Source organism: Ahaetulla prasina, chromosome 8, assembly GCF_028640845.1.
Source record: "Ahaetulla prasina isolate Xishuangbanna chromosome 8, ASM2864084v1, whole genome shotgun sequence".
NCBI lineage: Eukaryota > Metazoa > Chordata > Lepidosauria > Squamata > Colubridae > Ahaetulla > Ahaetulla prasina.
In genome coordinates this window covers 89,514,824-89,530,755 of record NC_080546.1, presented here as the reverse complement: position 1 = coordinate 89,530,755, position 15,932 = coordinate 89,514,824, and the positions used below count along the sequence as shown (strand labels likewise).

Below are 15,932 nucleotides of genomic sequence, written 5' to 3'. Positions count from 1 at the left end.
TGAAGCTGGACTCAAGGCTCATGATTTAATTAGGGCATCTCGGAACCCTGATCTATAGCTCCTCTCTATATATATTTGGGAAGCTCCTCCCATTTTTTGGGGGGGTCAATTTCTATCATTGGTCCACAATGCATGGACCTCTGCTTAGGACTTCTTGGGTGCGCTCACTTTGCGAAGCCATTGCGCGAGGCCATTTCACAGGACTTAAAATGTTCCTAAGTCATTTTCTATGGAGATTCTCAGTCATCCAGGTCATGGTTGTCCTAAAGGACTATTGGTATTTCCTTGAAAACCTTTCGCTTTTGAGCGAAGAAGCTTCTTGGATGAGAAGCGAAAGGTTTTCAAAGAAACACACACACCGTTCCCCGATAAAGTCCAATTGCCACTTGAAAAATCACATTTGGGGCTTCCTTTCCAACTTTCTCCTCCTCCTCATCCAAAAATAAAAATTGGAAGCATACAAAGAGACAAAAGAAAACAAGAAGCCAAACAAAAGTTGGATAAAAAGGCAAAGAAAACCACAATCAGTGAAAATAAAAAAAAGAATATTTGTAACGTTAAACATTTAAGGAGTATCTCGACGTGGGAGTTTGGAGAAGCTGATATGAGGGAAACAAATACCACTGAGAAGTTTAGTCATAATAAAAAAATATACTCCCCCAAAGCTATGGCCAACAGAGTCAGAAAATGACAGATAGATCCCTGAATAGCAGCTTAGTCGATCCCAACGGAAGGCAGGCAGAGGAGGAAATCTGGAGAGTGTAAAATTTACAAATGGCTTTTCAAAAGCGAGATTGTGCCTGCAGTCCTTCCGCTACACTTGATAGTAAAAGACTTATCGTCTAGCCGAAGTCGCTTCTGATATCTTGCCATGCAAGACGGGGCAGAAAACGAGGCCTGTTGTTACAGCTGCTTCCTGAAAGTGGATGCCAAGATGTGGGAAGCCTGAAGTTCAGACATCGGAAGAAAGCAAAGAGCTTTCTATTCAGGGCTACAATTTTAACAATTAAGGGATTTCCCTGGTTCCTGCACAGATGTGATCAGAAAAGGATGGGAACGGGCTCAAAGGTGGATCAGGATGCTATCTTTAGCCGCATCATCATCATCATCATTATTGTCCTCTTTTAACGATCCCATAATCCCTTGTGAGGTGGAGTCTGGGCAACTGAATGAAGCTAGCAGAGTGTCTACTGGCCGGATGCCTTTCCTGTTGCCGATGCTGAGTTTTGTTCAGCAGATATATCTTCATTGTGCCCAGAGAGAGAAATATCTGCCTCTACCTAGGATCGAACTCACATCCTCCTGATTGTGAGGCAAAAGCTCCACCTCTAGGCCACCGCACCACTCCTATCTTTAGCCACATGGGGGGGGATTAATTCCCCGGTAGATTATAGAAGGATCTGCATCCTAGATTCATGAAGCATGAAAATGGTCCTCGACGCATGACCACAATTGATGACTAAACTTCGTGAGACATTCGTTAAGCGACTCTGGCTCCATTTTATGACCTTCCTTGCTGCTCTTGTGAAGCGAATCACTGCGGTCGTTCAATGAGCAACATGGTTGTTAAGGGAATCTCGCTTCCCCCGTTGACTTGGCGGGTGAGAAGGTCGCAAAAAGGGGAATCACATGATCACACAGTCGTCGTCTATATGACCCAATTGCCAAGCGTCTGAATTTTGATCAGGTGACCATGGGGGATAGAATAGAATAACAGAGTTGGAAGGGACCTTGGAGGTCTTCTAGTCCAACCCCCTGCCCAGGCAGGAAACCCTACACCACTTCAGACAAATGGTTGTCCAACATCTTCTTAAAAACTTCCAGTGTTGGAGCATCCGCAACTTCTGGAGGCAAGTGGTTCCACTGGTTAATTGTTGATGTTGCAACGGGCGTTAAGGGTGGAAAAACAGGCGTTAAATCCAGTGGTGGGTTGCTCCCGGTTCGGTACAGTTCTATAGAACCAGTAGTAAAACCGGCAGGAGGCTCCACCTTCCCGCCACGACGTCATCACGGGTGATCTGCGCACGCGCAGTCCCATTGCAAACCGGTAGTAAAGGTAAGTAGAACCCACCCTGGTTAAATCCCGTTTTTCGGTGCCGTTGTAACTTTGAATGGTCACAGAAGGAACTGTTGTAAGTCGAGGACTTCCCGGACGCACGGATATTGGCAGAAGAAGGTTGAAAGTATCTTGGCGACGTTTCGACGAGGTCTCACTCATCATCTTCAGGCTGGTGTCTTTGGCTTCGTGCTTCTCGATATATATATATATTGAATGCTTCTTGATATATATATTGAATGCTCTGCAGGCAGAACTGATGCTCTTGGGACACAAGGAAAATGCTGAGCCGTAATTTTTGTTTTTTAAATGATTGTCCCTGGTGTTATGTGAATTTGGTTGTTTTCTTGCAGACATCTCACGACCAAATTCGGTAACATCATCAGAACTAGTAGGAAGAGAGGTTTCTGGAGTGGAAGAGAACTATAGAATCCTTGGGGCTCTCCGAGCTTGGTTGTTTTCTTGCAGAGGTTTCATGACCCAATTAGATTAACGTCATAAGTGCTAAATGCTGCATTAGATACCTGCACCAAAGCCCACTCCCTTCTACATCACTGATGATGTTACTTAGTAGGGTCACGAAACGTCTGAAAGAAAACAACCAAGCTCAGAGACCACCAAGGATTCCACAGTTCCAGCCTGGGCTACAAATATTCATTTCGATAGAAATGCTTGGGAACTGACTCACATTTATGACCGCTGCTGTGTCCCAAGATCTTGGCGATCACCTTCTCACAAGCCAAAAGTCAATGGGGAAGCCAGATTCACTTAACAACCGGGTTACTAACCTGTCAACGGCAGGGATTCACTTAACAACGGAAGCAAGAAAGGTCGCAAAATGGGGCAAAATCGACTTAAGCAAATGTCTCACCTAACAGCAGAAATTTCGGGCTCAATTGTGGTCTTACGTCGAGGACTATCTTGTTTTCCCAAAAATAAGACCGGGTCTTATATTAATTTTTGCATTAGGGCTTATTTTCTGGTTAGGTCTTATTTTTGGGGAAATACGGTACTAAATGCATCCATCTGGCTGACAGTCTTAACCGGGGCTTATTCTGGGGGTAGGGCTTATATTACGAGCATCCTGAAAAATCATGCTAGGATTTATTTTCTGGTTGGGTCTTATTTTGGGGGAAATACGGTACTAAATGCATCTGGCTGATCATCTTAACTGGGACTTATTTTGGAGGTAGGGCTTATATTATGAGCATCCTGAATAATCATGCTAGGACCTATTTTCCGGTTGGGTCTTGTTTTCGGAGAAACAGGGTATCGACATTAAGCAAGTAAAAGATTCCAGATACAGCATGAGAAATGCGACATTATCTTCCTCTACGTCGACATACCTCGTTTCCCCTGAAACCTTCAGTCGATCCCAGATCTCTTTATCTTTCGGGGTGATAGACGCTTTCCCGCAACTCAGAAAGGCTGCTTGAGAAGGTCTAGCGTGGGTTGGTTTCTTAGCCAGGCCATGACTCTGTATGTCAGGAATTTGTGCTTTGCCTTCGTCCTGCCAGGATGGTTGGTCTTCCCCCGGCATCTCTGGCTTGGCCGAAGTCACGAGTATCTTTTTCCCACTAGTGTAATATTCGTTCCAAAAATCAGCGAAGACAGATTTTGTAGGACAAGACAAAGGACAAATCACACACGCCATCAGTGAAGCCCCAACCTTACAACCTGCAGTGCTGCATAAATTAGGAGGAGCACAGAAACCTCTCCAGCTTGAGTAATATCTGCCATATTTTTAAAAATCACCCTAACCCTTACTGTGATTATCGGGAGGTGGGGGTGAGAGGGGATGGTTCTGCGCAAGTGGCCAGCAAGCACACACGCAGCTCCATGTGCACGAGCGGTGTCCACACGTGCCTGCCGCTCACACAAATGGAGCGTGCGCAAACACACACGCTGCTCGGGCAGGTGAAGAAGTGAATGTGGGCACGCTCGCCGACCATTTCCACGGCCCGGTGGCAAACTCCTCGTGGCCAGCATCCCCTAACCCTAAATCTTCGATAAGCCCTTTAATTCAGAAAAGGCAAAGATGTAACGTGAAAATGTGAAAGTAGAGAGGGTCCAGTTGAGCCACCTTAAGATCCCAGAACAGCGGCCTCCAATCTTTTGGGTGCCAGGGACCGGTCCCGTGGAGAGAGGGGGACCGTTGGGGGCGTGGTTGCACATCTTGCCTACATCCCGCAGATGGGGCTTTGCTTGTTTGCGATGCCCGGTTTCTGACCGGTGACGGGCCACAGACCGGAGGTTGAGAACCCCTGCCCTAGAATGTCCAGCTTCAAGGTCAGAGCTGCTCTCTATAGCTTCAAACTCTGCAAGGTAAAACTCAACCCTATCGATGCCTTTTCCTGCACTAAGTTTACAACGATACCCTAATTTTGACCATTATGAAGCCTACTTTCCCACACTCTCGTGAATTCAGAGTTTTGTTTCCAAATATAGCAGCTGGTGGGAGTTTTTTACTGGCGCTAAGAACTTCACCAGGGCCAAGGCTGGCATCTCAGACAGCCCTGATATGTATGTTCTTCAGAGACCTTTCCAAGACATGACTCATTTTGGAGAGGCAGACTAGAAAATGTTGACATAGAGACTCTGTCCCCAAAACGAGCCTTCCTTTTTATCTGCCTTAAAAGCCGCTGAAACAGGCAGATCTTGAGAGAGATTTTTTCCCCCTGAAACTCGGTGGGAGAGGCGATTATCCCGCCATTCCCTTTGGCAAAAGGACAGACTTTATGTGCAAAGTACAAATAAACAGAACGTATTATATTTGTGACCTCTGGAAAGGCTACTATTTGACACTTCACTATAAATTATACCTTGGGTTTTGAAGGGGGGGGGAAATGTATTAATTTTTCAGAGAAAGAGAAAGAGGGAGGGAGAGAGGGAGACAGAGAGAGAGAGAGAGAGATAGAGAGAGAGAGAGAAAGAAAGAAAGAAAGAAAGAAAGAAAGAAAGAAAGAAAGAAAGAAAGAAAAGGAAGAGGTAGGAGGAGAAGATGGAAAGAAAAGAAGGAAAGAAAGAAAATAAGAAAGGAAGGGAGGAAGGAGGAGAACGAGAGAGAGAAAGAAAAAAGAAAGAAAGAAAGAAAAAGGAAGAGGTAGGAGGAGAAGATGGAAAGAAAAAGGTGGAAAAGTTGAAGGATGAAAGGGAAAGGAGGAGGAAGAGGAACAGGAAAGGAGAAGGATGAGAGAGACAGAGAGAAAGAGAGGAAAAGAGAAAGAAAGAGGGAAAGAAAGAAAATAAGAAAGGAAGGGAGAGAAAAAGAAAAAGAAAATAAGGAAGGAAGGAAGGAAGAGAGAGAGAGAGAGAGAGAGAGAGAGAGAGAGAGAAAGAAAGAAAGAAAGAAAGAAAGAAAGAAAGAAAGAAAGAAAGAAAGAAAGGCCTTTTTATAATTTTCTTTGCTTTTTTTCATTTGGGAGTACTGAATTGATTAGACATGGCCAAAACAGGCAATAGGCTTTTGGATTTTTTGGGAGGAAGGGGTTGAGCCAGACCAATTCAATTATACAAAATTTAAAAAATCTGATGAGAGATTGCCAAAAGTCCTGAATCTTTTTTGTTGGGGTGGGGGAGAAAAGCCATTTTATTTTTAACAGACCCTAAGAGTATAATTTGCAAAAAATATCTGATTTTATCTGAAATATATAACGGAATCTATCATATGTATGTTCGCTGCCTTGAATTACTTATAAAAATAATACAGGATGACAAAGACACTAAAAAAAAAAAGAAAAAAGGGAAGAATACTGTTATCTGTCCAGAATGCAACGATTTCTACTGAGATTCTAACCCCGTTTTTTATGTCGAAATTTTGTAGAACCGACCCCCAAAATTGCCTAGCAGACACCACACTGTAGTTCCGTTCTTGTGTATTTTTTAAAGGTCCGAATGAAGGGTAAAATATAGTACAAGTAGCCCCCAACTTACAACCGTATATAAGTAAAGGGACCGCTCAAAGTCTACAATGGCACTGAAAAAAAGCGACTTATGACTACTTTTCAGACTTATGACCGTTGCAGTATCCTCAGGGTCACATGGTCAAAATCCAGACGATTGGCAACTGGCATGGACTTATGACGGTTGCAGTGTCTTGGGGTCATGTGACCCTCCTTTTATGACCTTCTGACAAGCAAAGGCAATGGGAAAAACAGATTCACGTAACCACTGTGCTACAGGCTTAGCAGCTGCAGCCATTCACTTAGCAAGAACGGTCGTAAAGTGGAGCAAAACTCACCTAACAATCATCCTTTTCCAGCAACGAAAATCTACGGTTCAATTATGGCCGTACGTCGAGGATTGCCTGTTGTTCAACTCCTCAAAATCGGGGCATCTAATCTAGCTCAGCGCATCTAGACTACCACCCCGCAGGTCGTCCTCGACTTACGGCCACCAATTCGGCCCACATTTTTTTGCTGCTCCATTGAGCCGCCCGTTAAGTGGGTTTTTGTCCATTTTACAACCTTTCTTGCCACGCTCGCTAAGTGAATCGCTGCAGTGGTTAAGTTAGCGACACGGCTGTTAAGTGAATCTGGCTTTCCCGTTGACGTTGCTTGTTGGAAGGTCGCAAAAGGAGAATCGCCGGGACACTGTGACCGTCGTAAGTATGAATCAAATGCCAAGGGTCTGAATTTTGATCGTGTGACCCTAAGGAGGCCACAACGGTCGTAAGGGTGGGAAATGGTCACAAATCACTTTTTTCCGGTAACACTGACTTTGAACCGTCACTAAATGAACTGTTGTAACTTGAGGACTGCCTGTATTTATGGAACATGGTTGAGTTTATATCCATGTTCAACTTCGGCTGCGGGAACCCCGCGAGACGTACAGGGACATCAATGGCATTTTCCTCCTATTTTTAAACTCCTGCCACAAACAAATATGTGCACACACCTGGGACGTTCCTGATTTTTTGTGTGTATCTTTCTTTCTTCCCTTCGATTCCGATCTTTCTTGGCGGAAGGAGGGAGGAAGAAGTGAGTAAATGGCAAGGCAGCTTCGCGGCGGTTGAGCCTCGCTCTCCGCACGGCAAAATCGTCTTTCTCTAGGTCGGGAATTCTACCGTCTTCGTCCTCTTCAGAGCCCGTATCGTTTTGCGGACGCCACCACATAAAAGGGTTTTCCTGGTGGAGGACGATGTCCGGGGTGAGTTCGTCCCCTTGACTTGCAGGTTTCGGACTGGGGCGCCGCGAAGTGAAACGAGAGACCCAGATGTAAAACAGACCAAGATGTGAAACAGACTTTAACGCTCTTCGTTAAGAATAAATGCGACGCGCATGCTTTTTAGTGGAAACAAATCTGATCTGTCACTCTCTCATCGTATTCCACTACAACCCCCATAATCCCCAGGCATCCAACTTTTGGGACTGTTGCTGGAGATGACGGGCGTGGTAGGTCGACGTATCTCCATGCGGCAAAAGCTGAAAATCCATGCATAAAACATGTAGCGGCGCTAAAGTTTTATTGCTTTGTAAGCGGACCAAACACGGACACGTTAAGTAATATATATATTTTTGTTATATATTACAAAAAATATCCCTATTCTCAGATACGGGTCATCCTCAACTTATGGCTACAATGGAGCCCCATTTCTGTTGCTAAGTGAGAAATTGGATCGGCGAGTTTCGCCCCCCCCCATTTTCTCGCCGCAGTTATTAAGTGAATCCCTGCCATTCTCAAATTAGTAACACGGTCGGTTTCGCCCCCTTGACTTGGCTTGTCAGAAGATCCAAAAGAGGACCATCCAAGTCTAGGCTCCATGAATTTAATTGACCCTTATCTAGCGCTAATTTCACTTGAACCATTAATAGATCAGATATTTGTCTGTAGGTGGCATGTAATAAACTTTTAGCGGTTTGAACTCAAGCTCTGTTCCTGATTATTTGCACCTGGCAGAATCTTCGTCATTAAAATCCTGACCAGTGGTGGAATTCAGCCGGTTCTGTCTGATTCAGGCAAACCGGTAGTTCCGACTGCGGTCAGCCCCGACCATCCACCCGGACTTAATGCCGTCCTATTTCATCACATTTTGGAGGATGTGCGAACGTGCAGATGGCGCGCGCGAGCAAAGAGCATGAGCGCAAGGCTGAGGACGTGCGGAAGCTGGCGTGTGAAGCGAGCACGCGCACACATTTGCAAACCGGTAGGGAAGGTAAGTGAATCCCACCTCTGATCCCTACTCAAGTCATCTCCCCTAGCTTGCCTAAACAACTTGTTTGATGTTGGGACCTCTCTGAGCTGAGTTGTTTGCTTGCAGACTTTTCATTACCCAATTAGGTGAAATCATCAGTGCTAGAAGAGAGTGAGGTTTGCTTTCCAACGCCGATTTCTGGGTTTCTAGAAAACACTGATTTTTCTAACTTGATCCTGAAACATCTCCAAGAAGACAACCAAGCTCAGAGAGCACCAAGGACCCCACGGTTCAACCCTGAGCTATAAGGGTCTAGGACAGGGGTTGGCAACCTTAAACACTCAAAGAGCCACAAAGGTCCTAACTGGAAGCCCTCATCCAATTCTGGAGCTGACCGGAAGTCCAGTTCCCCCACCATAGAGTCTCCTCCTAGCACAGCATCCTTTTTTCTTCTACCTGCCCCAACCAAAAGCCCTATCAATTGTGGAGCCGACCAGCAACAGGGAGCCGCAGCAGAGGGATGAAAGAGCCACATGTGGCTCCAGAACCGCAGGTTGCTGACCCCTGGCCTAGGACAACTCACGGTGGCCAGGTGGGCATGGATGGGAGGGTGCATATGGAGGGTAACAGCTGGGCCATGCCCACCCATTCGTGCTCCCCAAGTCGCACCCACCACTCCACACCAACCTGGCCTTGTCGTCCCATTCCGGAGCTACAAATATTCTCTTCCTTAGTTGGTTCTCCATGCATGTGTTGCATGCCGAGCCGGGCTTCCTGGCAGAGAGTGACTCAGAGAGTGAGGGGAAAGAGCCGACAGGGCTTCCCTCTGCAGAAACTTCCTCTCTGGCTCCGTTCCAGATTCTAGAGGCAGGCCAGGTGGAGGAGGAGGAGGAGCTGACACGGCCTCTTTCCCCCGACCCCTCCTTCTCCCTGGCAACGCCCCAAGAGCCAGCTGAGGAGGATCAATCTTGACTAGATGCAAGGCAGCCATTCCGAGTGAAGCGTGCGCAGCAAAAGAAAGGAAGGGGCCGGCCCAGGGAGTGCTGAGTCACGGAGCCACACCCCACAGGGTATAAAAGTGGGTGGAGCTGCCTTTGGGCTCCATGCGGACAAAAACTGACTTTTGGAAACTTCGGCTGCCTTATTGCGAGACTCAGGAATTGGCTTTTCGGACGTCTGTTTACTTCTGAACCCTGGGTTGCTCCAGCAACAGACCGAAGTAGCATTGTAGAGATAAGGATGACTTGGCAGGCAATCGCAGGTTCGTTGCCAGAGCTGATATCTGTAGCAAGAATGAATTGCTGGCAAATACAGTCAGCTCGTGTGTCTTCTGGGCGGGTGGTTGAGGAGAGCAGAACAGCGTGTTAGCAATTTTGGAGGGGGTGGAAAAGTTGTCCGGCTGCAGCCCCGAGGCCCTTTACCCCTTCTGAACACATGTGTTGATCATCCCGTGTCCAACGTAACTGCTGATCCAAGAACACACAGCCAAGGATCTAAAGTGGAAACGTACCACTGCGTTCTGCACCACTGGATGACTTATCTTAAAATCAACAGGATGAAAGAGACCGATGGGGAGCGAAGTAGTTCAGGCCCAAGGCTATCGTGGAAATCCAAGGGCCAACAGCCCTTGCACACGCACGAGTTCCATGACACTACACGGACAGGGAAGGGTTGTCAATTACAGCGCTATAGAAATCTCACCTGAGTTTAGCCTATGCCGTTGCAAACAAGCTGGGCCAGCTGGCGCATAAAAGAACACTCTTGTTTACTTTTGCATTTATTATGCTAACTCACACATCCGCCCGCAACTCATGACTTCCAGATGTCAGGAGGATGGGACCTCTTCGACACTTGCCGTTCAGCTTTCGTTTCCAAAGTTTTGTTGTGGGACACGCCCCAAAATGCTCAAATGCTCAGAATAATCAAAGCAGCTCATTCCAGCCAGGGATATCCTCCACGTTTTTTAAAAGTTTTTTTTTCTTTTGAAAGCTTCCATAATTTCTGACTCACTGTGGCCCAGGAACACAGCGCTGAAGTCATAAAGTCAGGCAAAATTAGGACTCCGTTTTTAAGGGGGGGGTGGGAATTAACGTGGATTTCAGAGTCTTTGGCAGGTCTGTGGCCTTGTTCATTTAAGTAAAGGGTTCCTGTAGCCAGATTTTGCTCTCGTAGTTGGAACAAAGTTGGAACGATCTCTACTGCAGCTAAATGAAATCTGGATTTGTGAGGCTGCGTGGATGTGAGCGCAAATACACACACGTTATGTGACAAGGCAAATTCCCCTTTTACTATAAGCCACTCTGTGGGTGCAATTCTGTTTAGAACAGTGTTGGTGAACCTATGGCATGCATGGTGGAAGCGGCACGCGAAACTGTCCTGTGATGAATGCGTGGCCTCGCCGGCTCCTCTTCCTGTGCTCAAACACGTGCCGGTCAGCTTGCCGTCGCGTATGCGGTGCTGGCGGAGCCCGGAAGAGCGCCGGTCCATCGCCCATGTGCGAGCTGGCACCTGAACTTCCAGGTTGATGTCTCGCATATGCACAATGGACCGCCGCTCTTCCGGGATCACCAGCACCGTGCACACAACCAGCTGACCGGCCGTTGTATGCACGTTTGAGCACAGGAACGCGAAGAGGAGCCGGCGAGGCTGTGCATTCGTTGCGGGATGGTTTCACGTGCCACTTCCAGCATGCAGACCGGCACACGAGAACGCCAAAGGTTCACCAACACTGGTTTAGGTCATGGCCAACATTGCTGTATGTGACCTCAACCTAACTAGAGATAGTCCTTGACTTAAAACAGTTAGTTCACTGAAGAAGCTTCTTGGATGAGAAGAGAAACGTCTTTAAGGAGAAACGAAGTCCAGTGGCCTTTTGAAAAAGCAGCTTCGGGACTTTTTAAGTTTGCTTACTACCCTGACAGAATTGTGCTGTTGTAACTTTGAACTGTCACTAAATGAACCGTTGTAAGTTGAGGACAATCTGTAACTTTGTGAGATGTCTTGGAATCCTTAAGACCAGGGGTGGGATTTAGCCAGTTCGGACCGGTTCGGGCAAACCGGATGTTAATTTTCATTTGGTTTGCCAAACCGGTAGTTGCAAGGACTGGCTGACCACACCCACCCTGCCCCTCCCCTCCCAGGAGTCTCCACACAGCCCGTTTTGGATGCCGTTTTGGATGCGGGGCCTGCACAGAGGCTCGGAGAAGGTGAAAACGGACCTACCGGAAGTACCGGAAACGGGCCCATTTCCCGCCTCCGGAGTCCAGGGGAGGCTGTTTTCGCTCTCCTGGAGGCTCAAGGAAAACCTCCGAAGCCTGGGAGGGTGAAAAACGGGCCTTCCGGAAGTACCGGAAGTCTGGAAACGAGCCTGTGTTTCTGGCCTCCGGAGCCTGGGGGAGCCCGTTTTTGCCCTCCCGGAAGCTCAAAGAAAAGCCTCCGGAGGCTTTTCTTTGAGAAACCTCCGGAGCCTGGGGAGGGTGAAAACACCCCCCGCCAGCCATGGTGCAGGAACCTGACTAGGCCACGCCCCCGTGGCCACGTCCACCCAGCAACTGGGCAGAGAACCAATTGCTAATTTTTTTTCAATCCCACCCTTGCTTAAGACCGTAAAATAAACCTATGCAAGATTGTGAAAGCTTTCAATCCATCACACCCGCCTTCTTTGCAACTCTGGCCAGAGTAGCAGCTATTGAGTTAATCCTGAGCAGCTTCTGGAGAACAATTTGCTCTCAGTCCGCCGTACGGCTTTTCCCTAGCCAGCAAATTTGAGCCTGGCACTTACACTGTTGGTGTCCTGGAGAGTGAGGTCAGTTTCTCAACTAAATCTGAACAAAGGTCTCCTTCAGTCAAGTTTGACTCCTGCCAACTATCCTCTTCCTTCCATTTTTTTTCTCCCCATAATCGCCTTGTGGTCTCCTTTGCAAGCTCTTACCGAGCTCCAACTCAAAGTAGCTTCTTGGCTCAGATAAAGTCACCTACAGGTAGCCCTCGACCTTCCACCACAATCATCTTCTTTTAATGACCCCATAATCCCTTGCGGGATAGAGTCTGGGCAACTGAATGGAACTGAGTGTTTACTGGCCAGATGCCCTTCCTGTCGCCAACATGGAGTTATCTTCCGCAGATATATTCGCAGCGTTCCCGAAGAGAGAAATATCTGCGTCTACCTAGGATCGAACTCACAGCCTCCTGATTGGGATATCACCGCACCACTCAACCTTCCACCACGACGGAGCCCAAAATTTCTGTTACTAAGCGAGACAGTTGCCAAGTGAGTTTTGCCCTGTTTTACGACTTTCCTTGCCAGGGTTTTTAAGTAAATCACTACAGTTGTTTAGTAGCCTGGCTGTTAATCTAATCAGGCTTCCCCATTGATTTTGCCCGTCTGATCATTTGACTCCGGGATACTGCAACCGTCATAAATATGAGTCAGTTACCAAGCATCCAAATTTTGATTACATAATCATGGGGATGCTGTACCAGTTGTAAGTGTAGGAGATGACCAGGCTGAGGCTGAGGTAGAGATACAAGAGATGTAAGTCCAGCCCATCTTGAATGCCTTCTTATCTCCTGCTCATTTCCTTTGACTGTTAGTTGGTCAGATTCTTGTAGAGAGCTTAAGTTTGCAATAAATCTTGAAACTCATTTGAACTGTCTGGACCTCCCGATCTCCCCGACAATTAAGTGTGAAAATGCTTATAAATCCCTTTTTTCAGTGCCATTGTAGCTTTGAACGGCAATTAAATAAATTGTCGTAAACCGAGAACAATCTGTTAAATCCTTCCATCTGCTAGGATAAAACAAGATAGAGGAAAGGGACTTGCGCTCAGCCACACTCCTAACCTCTCCCATGATCACACTTCATCATTGGTCAATTATAAAAATGCATTAAAGTTTATAAATTATAATGTAAGTTATAAATCATAAATTACAATTATAAACTGTAATTATAAATCAACACCCCAGCCACAATTGGCACAGTATCCTCTCTTATTTTCAATTACAGAATGCTATTTTCGTGCTGTAATGGAGAAATAGAAACCAGCTACATTTTTCCTTTTTTTTTTTTTAATCATTCGGGTTTGGAAGACGGCTTCCCTTAATGTGTTTCTTGATTAATCCAAACACAAGCATCAGACACAAGCGGGTCTCCCAGCAAACCAAAGATTTAGAACTGTTTTAGTCTTGTTACGGCACTCACAAGCCAATGCAGGCATCCCCACGAAGTTGGCGATGCGAAGCTTCACGTTTCTTAAGGCTTCTTGTGACCAAAAAAATAAATAAATAAAATTGCAGTTAATTTGGGTTGCTACCCTGTTTCCCCCAAAATAAGACATCCCCTGATAATAAGCCCAATCGGGCTGTTGAGCGCATGCGCTAAAATAAGCCCTCCCCGAAAATAAGCCCTCCACGAAAATATTAAAATGCAGAGCTAGAAATCAGGTAAGATGGCAAGAGGCGCCCCATCTTTCTCCATGGGCACCAAAATAATAAGACCTCCCCGAAAATAAGGCCAAGCGCTTATTTCCGGGTTCAAAAAAATATAAGACAGGGTCTTATTTTCGGGGAAAACACGGTAGGAAAAGGGATATGACCATACGTTAAAAAAACAAAACAAACCACCAACAACTGGAATACACAGCAAATCATCATCTTCTTTTAATGACCCCGTAATCCCTTCCGGGGTGGAGTCTGGGCAACTGAATGGAGCTAGCAGAGTTTTTAATGGCCGGATGCCCTTCTGTTGCCAATGCAGAGTTTCATTCGGCAGATATATTCTCATTGTGCCCAGAAAGAGAAATATCTGCCTCTACCTAGGATCGAACTCACAGCCTCCTGATTGTGAGGTGAGAGCTCCACCTCTAGGCCACCGCAACACTCTGGAACACACAGCAAATGCTACAAATGAAACGCATGCCAGGCCAAATCTCTAACCTGCCGCCACAGCGCTGAGCTGCTGGCCTGACCTTAATACCAGCCTGTTCCAACCTTCTCAGCTTCCCGATTTCCTCTGGACCTTTTTCCTCGTTTTGGGGCGCAATTGTTTGGTTCTCAGAACAGGTGAGAAACTGAGGCCAAGGGTTCTTTGGACCCATGTCTGTCCGCATAGGCTTCGCCGAGGGGCAGGAAGAGGTCATCCTGCTGCTCGCAAGATCCCCATCAAGTGGCACCAGGGGTTCTTCTTCTATGGTTTCAGGATGCTGTTTGCTATGGAGTTATATATAGGTTATTAGCAGGGGTGAAATGCTCCCGGTTCGGACTGGATCTTCCGATCCGGTAGCGAGGGTGGCGGGTGGTTCGGAGAACCAGTAGCAAAAATCCCTGTCCCTCCCCCCCCCACCAATGCCCAGCTGAGCCGCGCGATCATCAGAGGTTTTTTTGTTTACTTTCAAAAGCATTTTTTCTTCAGCCGAAAAAATGCTTTTAAAAGTCTGATGATCGCACGGCTCAGCTGGGATCATCAGAACCCTTTAAAAGCATTTTTTCTACAACCTCTTCGGCTGAAGAGGTTGTAAAAAAATGCTTTTAAAAGGTTCTAAAGATCAGGCAACTCGGCTGGGATCGTCAGAACCCTTTAAAAGCTTTTAAAAGGCTCCTCTGGCGATCCCAGCTCAGTTACCTGATCATCAGAGGCTTTCAAAAGCATTTTTTAAAAACCTCTTCGGCCGAAGAGATTGTAGAAAAAATGCTTTTAAAAGTAAAAAAAAAAAAAAAGTTGGCCACACCCACCCAGTCACATTACACTCCTCCACCAAGCCACGCCCGCAGAACCGGTAGTAACAAATTTCACATTTTACCCCTGGTTATTAGGAATGGGACAGGTTGCCACAGGCAACTCGCTGCGGACAACTTGCCATGGCCAAATTCGCCGTGGGACAACGCTCCGCGGAGCCCTTTAACAATTCTATTTCATTATTTAAAACAAATGCAGATCATTTTAATTTTTGCTATTCACATTTCGTTCCGTCCTTCCTTTTGCGCCCTTTTCTTTTAACGATACCGTTCCGCCATTTCTTTGATATTAGTATAACTCGTGCCCAAACGAATCAAACTATGCTAGGGTGTTAACGTTTGGACATTTATGTGAACCAAAAGGAACACAAAGAAAATAGGCTATAACCGCCACGGGTAGTCCTCGACTTACGACCACAATCGAGCTCAACATCTCTGTCGCTGAGTGAGAAATTTGTTCAGCGAGTTTTTGTCACATTTCACAACTTTCCTCGCCGCCGCCGTTAAGCAAATCGCTGCGGGTGTTCAATTAGGAACACGGTCGTTAAGTGAATCTAGCTTCCCCATTGGCTTGGCTTGTCAGGTCGTAAAAGGGGATCGCGTGACATCCCCAGGATGCGACAACCGTCCTAAATGTGAGTCGGTTGTCAAGCCTTCCGAATGTCAATCACAACGGTCCTGTGTCCCCTTTTTTCAGTTCCGTTGTAACTTCGAACGGTCACTAAATGAACTGTTGTAAGTCGAGGACTGCCTATATTTGGGACTTAGCATCTGGGAAGGAAGGACGAGAAAGATGGAATAATGCTGGAATAAATGCAATTAGATTTTTGGGATCGGGTTGAATAAGGACCACGGGAGCGAGGACCAACATCCGCGTCTTGACTTTTTTGACCTCCCCAGGCCCCCCCATAGGCATCTCTCATGAGGATATTGAAAAAAATAAAAAGAGAATATTGGAAGGTTTTGAAAACATCCGGCCAGCGTAGGAACTGAACCAAAGTAGAACAACCG

The 15,932-nt window shown here is 46.5% G+C and overlaps 1 protein-coding gene across 19 annotated transcripts in view; it reads right to left on the bottom strand.

The window, feature by feature from the left end:
• The window catches only part of LIMCH1 (LIM and calponin homology domains 1), a 220,134-nt gene that overhangs the window by 57,111 nt on the left and 147,091 nt on the right, over positions 1–15,932 (bottom strand). For 12 of the 19 annotated variants that reach the window (XM_058192395.1, XM_058192393.1, XM_058192394.1 and 9 more), the window contains 3 exons: positions 14,124–14,396; positions 6,953–7,237; positions 3,403–3,633 (listed from right to left, as the gene is read on the bottom strand). The exons of 4 other annotated variants lie outside the window; for them this stretch is intronic. In XM_058192395.1, the coding sequence (XP_058048378.1) occupies positions 3,403–3,633; positions 6,953–7,237; positions 14,124–14,396 (789 nt within the window). The remainder of the gene's footprint in view (positions 1–3,402; positions 3,634–6,952; positions 7,238–14,123; positions 14,397–15,932) is intronic. 3 more of the 19 variants (XM_058192396.1, XM_058192399.1, XM_058192406.1) reach the window with 2 other exon arrangements.